Genomic DNA, 10,640 nt, shown 5'->3' on the forward strand with positions numbered 1-10,640 from the left:
GAAAAAAAACCCACTATTTCCACCACGTGAGCAGCCATGGAAAAACCCCACAAGGCTAAAACACGGTCCGTGACTGCCATCTTGCGACTGAAGCCGGAGAGCGACAGGCTCCGAGAAAGGAACAAACAAGGGTTTTGGTGGAGCTGGAGAAGTCATGATTTCCATAACCTCTAGTTCTCTTCACTGACATTTCCAAATTAAACAGTCCAAATGCAGGTGGGGGTAGGAGAGCAATATCCTTGACTCACTGACTCAGATGCAAACAGAGCAGAGCAGTGGGAAATTAAGCACAGTAGGGCTGTATAACCAATTATTTTATGTAACCAACCTTAAGACCATCAGGAACTAAACACCAATTTGCTGGAATAACTCAGTGCTTAAGAAACCAGCAGGTTGTTTTTCCTCTAAGTTGTTGTGCTGACATTTTAGTGCCAGATGCCCAAGACTTACTTCCTTAAAAATTAATAAGCTTTTCCAAGCTGTGGCCCTTGATGGCTCGTCAACAAGAGAATATCATCCTTCCTGCTGAAGTCCAGTTTTAGCTTGGTGCACAGAAATAGTTTCATCTATTGTTTTACTCTATCATTTTTCTCCTCATTTTTAATACATTGGCAATCAATCCATTCACAGATTTGTTCTTCTGTCACTGTCCATTAAGAAAAAGAGAACTTCCAGTCGTGTTTTTATAGAATTAAATTCTTAAAGACAAAGACTGACCAGCTCTCCAAGTGAATCTAGGCTTGGATTACAAAGAAAACTTCATACAGAACCTTAGAAAAAGCAATAGTAGTACGGAATTTTATTATTGTTGTGAAGGTTTTCAGTTCCTGCTATGTTTTCTTAAAACAACGGAACTACACATTCATCTCATCAGAGATCTAAAATCTCAGAAAACCAAACTCAGTTGCTTCTTTAATCCAAAAAACAAGAACTTCTCAACTAAATTCAATTTTTTGGAAAGGAAAATTAGCATAATGTTTATCCCACATATAACTTAAAAGCTTGTTGAATTGGAAGTTTGTTATAAACTTTTCTGCAATTAACTGGAAAATGGGTTTAATACAGAGATGCTTCCAGCTACAAACTGCCAAAAGTAAAACAGCAATAATACAGGACTCCGAAGCATGCAGTCAGGAAAGTAGAGTGGATTTACCCTTTTCACAGGGGGTCATAATATTGGTGACATTGGGGTGGAGGGGGCAGGGGAAAGGATATTGGAGTTAAAATGAAGCAGCTGAGAGTGTAACACTAAAGAGGCCATGTTCCAACAGTCAGGCCCCTAGAGATACCTCAAGATTCAGCATCTACGCTCACATATTTTGCTGAAGTATCCCTGAGAAAGTAAATCCAAATATATTCAAACAGGACGACACACTTCTGTCACCTCTACCCTCATATTCTGCCTCTTGCCAAGAGGGCTTAAAGTCAACTAGCAGGTTTTTTTCCCTCACATTTTATCATCAACATAGTCTCAGTGCTAGGGCAGGGAGGAAAGGCCTTGCCCTGTAAACATCATTCAATATTCTGAGTTTGAAAACCACTTGGAAGCTTTCAGAGCTAGTGTTTTTGCTTAGTGAAGGATCACTCACTGTCTGCCACATACCTGCTCGCCAAATAGAGGTCCCCAAATCTACCTGTGGAGACTTCCTCGCACCAACAAATCCCAGGGCATCTTCTAAAAACTGTATCTTCTTGCTAAACTGCATCTCCAAGACCGGGATTGCTTCTGGCATCTTCGCTGACAGCAGCCGGTAAGATGTGTCAGGCTTACCAATAAATCTCTGTCGAACACTGATTTCATATGGCGTATGAACTCTGATATCATCGACATCTTTTGATTCAAAGCGGTGAATGACCTGAGAATTGCAGTCACTGATTTCCAGGCCAGAAGCAAGGAGCGTGAGTTTTCCTGGCTTGACATTTGAGTCTGTTCTGTGGGTGATAATAACTGGAATTCTAATTATGATTCCTTCCTGGTTCTTTGAATCGGAAACTGTGGCAGTTTCCTTTGGCTTGGCTTCCAATGGCGCTTTCCAGAGCTTGCTGCTAAACGGCCACCAAGAAGGAGATTCAAGTTCAGTCAACAACCTAGAGAAGAAAAGAGAGTGTTAGAAGAACGAAAGGCAGTTGGTGGGTCACGCTACCCCACCAATTCAAAGCAAATTACCACAGATGCAAAGATTTCTTATTATTGAATCCAGCACTCTTATTTCACATTTAATCATATTCACAACTAACCAGGATTCATCCATTAAAAAAAAAAAAACAAACAAAAACCCCAGCTTTCCTGCATGCATCTGCTGTTACATTGGAAAGCAGTCCCAGAACCATATTGTTCTCATGTGAGAAATCCAGCTTCCAACTAGATCTACTCAGGCCAATTTACATCCATCTGTTGAGCTAACACTGCCTTTTAGCTCGGTGTTTCCACACTTGGCACTCAGTCCTTCTGCATTTTTCTATTCCTCTCTGCCTCAGCCCCATAGGTTGTTGCCACCCTTTGCTTTGTCCCACTCCTAAATTTCTGTTGCTAGTTATAACAACGCAGGTGCAAAGCTCAGGCAGAAATGCCAAACAGAGATTGCCCATACTAAGTTCAACCTCACCTTCAATATTGGCATAGCTCCCTATGGAGACAGGCAAATCAGTGCCATAGCTTAAAGATAACTGGATTCGCTTTAGGAGGAATTAAGCAACTTCCCCAAGACAGACAGTACTACCACATTACAGCCAGAACACAGAGGGTCAAGCTCCTTATCTCTAACCATGAAGATGAACAGCAAGCACCTAAGTTCATCAGCTGCAGGCAAGAATGACACAACATGCGTGCATACAACTAAAAGGAAGGAATAATGAGACATGGGACATGATAATGCTGTTGCCTTTTTTTTTTTTTTTATTTATTTATCAGCACAGCCCATTCTCTCTTCTGGAGTCTTCCCCTGAGGATGAATGAACATCATGGATCTCTTTGGGTCTAAGCTTCACAGGCAGTCTTTCCACTGAAAAAATAGGAATGAGGGGAAAGACAGTAATTTTAGTTTAATTTTCCAAACAGCTGTGCTGCTCATCTGTGAGCACCTCTCTCTCTAGGTCTAGACGGGTCAGAGGTAAAGACATACTTGCATCTAGGAGGCTTCTGTATAGCAGGATGACTCAGCCTCAGGGCCTGGAAGGAAGTATTTGGGGCCAGCTACATCTCCCTCAGCCTCAGGGCCTGGAAGGAAGTATTTGGGGCCAGCTACATCTCCCTTCACAATTAACTGCATATCCCCCTCTCCAACTACGCAACCCATTTTCCCACCAGGAACTGGGCAAGCAGCCACCTCGCCTCTCACTCACAAAAGCTTCTGGTGCCCATCTCTAGCTGCAGACAGGTGTAGGAAAGGCAATCAGCTTTCTGGGATGCATCTGCTGCTCAAATAACCCTACCCAGGCACCTCTGGAAAACAGCAGCAAGCTGGCTGGAAGCATCCTACAAAACAAACAGGCTTGCAGGCCACCAGGACCAAGGTTTCTCAGCCTGTCCATCAATTACCGGGCAGAAAAGGAATGCTGTCCCTGAAGGCACGAACGGGTTCTCAATTAACTGGTGGGAGGGAAGAGGTTCTGTTTAAACCAAACCAAAAGAACAGCTCCAAAGAAGGTTAAACCAAACGAGAATTGTCTCTTCCTAGCCATAGGTACCCTACAGGCTATTTAGCAACCAGGCATGTTCCACTGACATACGAATTGCAGAGGACACTCCAACTAAAGTCAGATAACACATAAAGATATGCTTAATAAAGCACTTTCATTTCATAATGCTCCAAAGGACTATTAATGACATAAATCTCAGAGATAAAAGCCTTATCAGACTGAAATACAAAGCATTACTACTTTCTTGGTATTTTGGGGAGTAAGTTGATTTAATTTGCTTTCAAGTTTGCTCTAGAAAAGTACTGCCCAATAAAACACACGCCATAGCAATGCTATTCCCAAGATACTTTTTGTAGTAATTTATTTTCTGTGAGAGAATCAGAGCAGTTCTACAGAAGACTTTGCAATTTTTAAATCCTATTTAATTTGGCTGCAAACACAGTCTAATCTGAAAAAAAGGGAAGCTTTAAGTGAACACACTTTGGCTCCTTGCTATCAAAGTTCTGCACCAGCTTCAAAATAGATCTGCTTAAGGAAATTAATCTGCTAGGAAAAGCAGAAAAGTAATACTGTAAAAAAGTCATATTCCATAAACCACTGAATTCATGAATAACAGAGGGAGGCAGAAGGAAAGTCTACTCCCGACTACAGTATGAACATCAAATATTTATGTAGATAGCATGTGAGATGAGTAATGGGTCTGGAGCTCTCAGCTGCCCTCTGAAAATACTGTGACACTCCTTAAAAAAAAGTTAACAAAGCTCTACAATAACAGATTTTGAAATGATACAGTATCACAGATTTAGGTTCAACTGAAGTTCAACACAGAGAATAACTGGGAAAAAAAAAACACAGAAGGAGCACAAAACAAGGCCCTGTTAGGACACACTATCTTCCAAATTAAAAGTCACTCTAATGTGCCTACTGTAACTAAATAGACACATCTGACCTGATCTCATTTCTACAGAACATAAAACATGTTTTCCATCCTCCTCTTAGTGTATGACTGAGTTACAACAAGGTACTTTAAGGCAATGACATCTTATGAGGACTTAGTAAATTCTTCACGCAAAATAGGTTTGTTTCATTGCATTTCCTACAGGAAAAGCACGTGCATTTGCTCTTTTTATTGCTTTATCCCCTTGCCCATCTTCTCCCCTCCTTCTCAAGGGACTGGCATTCTGGTCATGCGACACTGGATTCATCGGAAAACTTTTTCTGTTATGCAGACTTAAGGGTCTAGTCAGCTTCTCTTGGCTTCCGCAGAGAAGTCAGCACAAGTATATTAACAAACTATATAATCACTCCTTAAAATGAAAATTTGCAAACAAAGTACCTTGCTCCCTGATATGAATATTTTAAAATGGAACCAGTGAATCTGGATTTACACTTATTTTTGGTTTATGAACAACAGCTAGCATGAGGGATTCAGCTCTGCTTACCTCCATGCAATTCCACTGAAGCCAGCTGCATGTACCCAGGCATATGCAAGTGCAGAATCTCGTGCACAGCACATTCAGCAGAATTAATAATCCAAAATAACTCACAAATACAGACAAGATAAAGTTAACCAAAATTTTAAATACAAAAGGTTCATAAAGTGGCCATCCCAATTCTTTTTAAAAAGGACACCATTAACACACTGGTGTTGCTCACACAACCTTCAACTAACGCAAATATAACTAAAACTTCCTTCTGTACGTTACCTGCAACACATGCAAAAATGGTCCTGCATCATATTATCCATGTAGTTATTTCTCACCAAGATTTTATACAAAGCAAAAGCCAAAGACATTGAAGTGAATACGTTTATCTGTGCTGAATTAACTAACATGTAGTAATCAAAAAAGCTTTGATCATTATCCTCCCTCTTTTCTGCATTATTTAGGGAAGTGAAGAAAGATGCCATTGGTTTAAGAGAAGAAATCTGAAAAGATACAGCTTTACAGAAAAACATACATACAGATACAAACTATATTAGAAAATAAGTGTTAGAACTCCCCAAAAAGCACAGTGCAAATCAAATACAGGCTAATGGCTTCAGGACTCTGTTTTAGTCTGGGAGCAAGCTGGCTAAACTCTAAGATACTGCAGATAAAACAGAATCTCAGCAAACATTTGCTGAATGTCTTCGTTTGTTTTTCCATCTTTAAATCACAGTATATAACTCTTCAGAATCTTGAAGACAAATAATACCTCCCAATGCATCTTAACCCATAACAAAACTCTCTTCCAAAAACAATGAGCAGGTATTTATTTTCCTATTCATTGTTTATTGCTACAGAGCTTTAAAAGCTATTGCTGAAGCTTTCAGTTATCTTGGCTTTTCATTAAAGGGCATAAAGAATATTGCCAGAATCACTGCGAAATCAACACTTTCTTAGACATGATACCCATCTAAAAACAGATGTTTCTTCCAAGAGAAACTAGTTTGAACTTTATCGTGTTTGTTTCTTCATGCAGCTGTCTGAGGTTCCACAAAGAACCTCATAGCTACATATCTTCAAACATTACAATACTACTCTTAACCTTACTGTCTATTTTGGACTGCTGTTGAATCCAACTTGCAGCACACAAAATAGCATAGAAAAATTCACTTTAAATGTTAATCACCAAATAGCAAAGTCAAAGTGTTCTGAGATACAAACCCTTTACTGTTCACACTGAGTCCTGCAACAACTAAAGACATGCAACATCTCAAACATGCTCCATATCTCTTATTAAACGCAGCACTTAGTGGCTAATTTTTTGGAATTACTTGGCTTAAATGCCTCACTGAGACTACCACAAATGTGGTGGGGAAGACACACAAGCCCATATCACCAGCCTGTAGACAGGGCTCAGCAGTTTGTTCAGCATTGCACAAGATGGTCCATTTTTTCCTTACACCTATGAACTAATTCCTCAGAGATCTAAAGGCAGAGAGTATTTCATATAACGCTAGAATCAGTGCAATTTTAAAACACAAATAAGGGACCACTGTTTCTACAGCCATTTCTCTGACTACCTCTGTATCACAGACCCAGTCCTCACTGCTGCTCCTAGCTGGGCAGTTAAGTTCTTTTGAAGGAAAGGGGAAATACAGAGCCCTCACCTACATATACTCTGTGGGCAAAGAGCAGCTGAAAGAGTTATTTTTACACATTGAGAAGTTGTCTCCTACTAACTCTAGGAAACTGTCTCCAAGTCACCATCCCACCTGCCATATTCACCATATTCTTTCAAAAAGACCAGAATAGCAGAACTGAAGTATAAAACTGGCTGCTCCATTACTGGCAAAATTAACCAAACACAATGACCAATATTTCTCCTCTGTGTGTATTCTAGGACATCTAATAAGAACCAGAGCTCCATAGCCTGTCTTTCAGTGGGGGCATTTACAGAAGAACGAAATGCTTTTTCCTGTAACTAGCTGCCTATTTTCTCAAAGATTACCAGTATTTAATATTTTGGAGATATCTACCATTCTGCCAATTATGGCTAAATTCCACAAAGGGCTTCCAAAGTTATCTGAAGGACAGAGGACAGGCATAAAGACACAAGTACAATTTCCTGAGGGAGAAAGAGACAGAATGGAGGACAGAAACAGAGAAACAAAGTCTTATAACAACCACCAGACCTACAGAAGACCATCACGTGCTTGAGCTTTCACTGAAAGTCAACACAGTTTAGGTCTAAAGAGCTATGTGGATTTGTCCCGCAAGTTCTAGACACGTACAGTACAATCCTGCAACTACTACTTAGCTCAGAGGATGCTACTGTACCTGTCTGCTACATCCATATCGCCTTCGATTTTGTTGAGTCCTCTCATGATGTTATCAAACTGCTCGCCCTGATAATGCAGCACTTTTGCCGTGTCCTCCAACCGTTTCTGTGAACCTGCCAATAAGCCAGTCAGTTCCTTTCCTTTTGTTGACTGCAGAGCCCCAGCTTCTGCTCCTGCCACCTGGTTTGACAGTAACCGCTCCCTCCAGAAATGCTCAAGGATGTTGAACACCACATTTCTGTTCGGTTGGAGAGAACTAAACCAGTGCTTGGTATTCTTCTCTAAGATGGTGAGGGAACTAAAGATTAAATTTGAAGATTCTTTCTTGATCTCACTGATACTAGAAAGGTGGAAGCTGACCAAAAGTTCACCAGTTTTGTCAGCTGTAAATTTGATAGCAACAGGAGTCAGTGAGAGTCTGCCGGAGATCCATTGCTTGCTGGTGTCCAAGTAGTAAGAACAGGGCCAGCTATGGATACGTATCTCTTCGTTCATCAGCTCGCCGTGTAGATGCTCTTCTGCAAGAGCAACACTCTCAAAGCCAGAGGGAGAAACTAGAATGAGAGAGGGAAAAATATGCAAAAAGTGATCCTTATCAACTCCTCATAAATAATTAATTCAGTTCACAGCTGACTTCCTAGATTCTCACTACATCCTTTCAGGTGTGCACACAAGACAGGTATGGAAATAGTTGCAGGCAAATTATGAAATTTTGTAACCATCCCCAGCCATCTGAATATTTATTTCAGAAAGACTTGCTCTTTCAAAATAGGACTGTTAGAAATATTGCCCGCTCCATAACAGCACTGCCTCCCTTATGATCGTCTCAAGTTTCAGCACAACTTAAAAACACACTCACAAATTACTGTTGGATTAACACTGGACATTTAATATCTGCTGTGCTCTGAGTGCTTTGGACAGGGGAGGCACTTTATAATTAGATAAATATATAAACATATACATATGAACATTTAGATTAAAGTGGAGTGGAAATTACAGAACAAAATTTTACTAGTTTTCTTGAGTTTTTCACATACACTTTTTACTTGAAAATGATCATGTAATAAGTTTCCCACGTCCCACATTCTCTCCCCACCCTTCAAAATTCTCTCCCCAACTTTATCATACTCATCATTAGATGTAAACTTCCCATACACCAATAGGTACTGAAGAAAAAACTCAAAGTGTCAAAATACAAGCTCTTCAATACATATCCACAAGAATCACAATTGATGACCACTCCTTTCCCTTCCAGTCTGAGTTATCAACACTCAGATATGTTACAAATACACATCATTATGTCTAGCCAACATATTCAGCATGGGTGAAATCAAAACCTCCCACTGATCAGAACTCACAATTATTGAGGAAAAGAAATATCCAGTTTATAAATGGAATAATATTCTTCAGAAACCACAGTTATCTCAGGCCCTCACTCTGGGTCTCAGTAAAAACTTACAAACAACCCTTAAGTTACAAAACCTCAAGTAGATACTGAAACTTTTGGTTTCAATGACCATATTGGTTTTATGGAGTGATAAAATCTTTCTACAACCTGTTTGAAAAAAAAAAAAAAAAAAAGATACTATTCAGAAAGCTCACATATTCTCCCATCCTTTTCCTTCAACTACGTCAATTGGTCTCAGAGATTCTACCTCTCCCTACACACTTTTGTGCTTAGACATACAGGGCCACAACACTAGCACTGACACTATTTTCTTCCCCAAAGCCTCAAGGTCCTTTAAACTATGACTCCATACGACCAGCACGAAAGATGGTAACGAACAAGGGAGGTTCAATGCCAAATGTCAAGAGGGATGTTTTGATGGGAGAGGCTGTTTGAATCATAGCCAGCTGCTCAACCACGTACAAGATTTCCAAGACAAGGGAAGCAAGTAAAGCTCATGCCTCACAGCAGCTTTTCCTTCTTTCCCTAAGCTCATTCTGGCTGAGATTAAGAAGTCCCTGACTCAAAGCACATTTGAGTATGTGCGTGCAGCAGCTGGGCATCTTCAAAAAAGGTGTGTTTTGTCTGTACAGCATGTACATCTTGATGTAGAAAGGAAACAGGAGAGACAGAGGTAATTACCTGAGGAGAAAACTCACTGAGTTGCATGCAGTGTTTGGGACAAATGTCCAGGAACCCATTAGCTGCAGAAGTAATGCAACAGAACAGCAAGAAGAACAGGAAATACAACATAGTAAAGACTGTGCAATATGGATCCATCTCAAAAAAAAAAAAAAAGTAATTGAATCAACAGGTGTGAAGGAGGGCCCACTGAACACAAGAAGTTTGGCAGGCAGAACAATGCTGTCAAAACAAAACTCAAAGTTGGTAGTTTTTCATCTGTGAAATATTTGATGTTGCTCAGTCACTATCAAAGATGTTGAGAAAGAGTTTGGGAAGGAGTGAAAATAATTTAGCTCTGCTACTGAGAAAAATCTTCTTGGCCCAAATGAAAGCCAAGATGAAAAAGACATCATAGTGGTATTGAAAGACGTGCTGCAGGCAGAGCAACGGAGCAAATCTGGTAGCACCACAGGCAGCAGAAGAACGGAGAGAGGCTTAAAAGGTACAATAGAACAAACACTGTTCAGCTCAGTATGAAGCAACACAACATTAAGGGCAACAGTGATTTCATTGCACCTCTCTGACAGCCCACGCTTTGCTGGAAGCCAGTGATGTCATTTGATGACCCAGCATTAATCCTGTAAGACTTACTCACTGCTACCTGGAATTCCAGCAAGAAAACATGGAGCTGTCACGTGCTTCAGACCAGACTTGCTTCCTTCAAAACAATCTCAAATTTGGAACTGTAATTTCAGTGAAATGTAGCTAGGGCTCTGTCTCTTCCCCTACTCCCCAGGATGCTTCTTGTATCCAAGGGTCAGGTTGTTTCCTGTAACATTTCCTTCATAATCCTAGAGTTTTCAGCATGAACGTTAAAGATCAATTACATGCCAAAACTTCCTTGTGAAGAGCCATTAAGTAATGGTAATTCAATTACTCACGTATTATTTTTCAAAGCCTTTTATGTGTCAGAGCACAATTTACAGACTAATGTTATAACATTATCTCAAGCTATTCTACTACTTATACAGCACAACAAATGAAAAGTTAAGACCTTCAGCACAAAACCCCAGTCCAGACACAGACAATTTATACTGACACCAATTACACCTTTGACTTCAGTATGATCTGCTCACCTTAATGAAATGTCTAGGAATCCTAAAG

At 40.1% G+C, this 10,640-nt stretch overlaps 1 protein-coding gene across 5 annotated transcripts in view; it reads right to left on the minus strand.

Annotated features, from left to right (window-relative positions):
• The window catches only part of SNAP47 (synaptosome associated protein 47), a 28,433-nt gene that overhangs the window by 13,767 nt on the left and 4,026 nt on the right, over positions 1-10,640 (minus strand). For all 5 annotated transcript variants that reach the window (XM_085302778.1, XM_085302777.1, XM_085302780.1 and 2 more), the window contains 2 exons: positions 7,404-7,959; positions 1,604-2,088 (listed from right to left, as the gene is read on the minus strand). In XM_085302778.1, the coding sequence (XP_085158904.1) occupies positions 1,604-2,088; positions 7,404-7,959 (1,041 nt within the window). The remainder of the gene's footprint in view (positions 1-1,603; positions 2,089-7,403; positions 7,960-10,640) is intronic.

This window comes from Rhea americana, unplaced genomic scaffold (assembly GCF_003343005.1).
Source record: "Rhea americana isolate MKP2758 unplaced genomic scaffold, rheAme1 scaffold_192, whole genome shotgun sequence".
NCBI lineage: Eukaryota > Metazoa > Chordata > Aves > Rheiformes > Rheidae > Rhea > Rhea americana.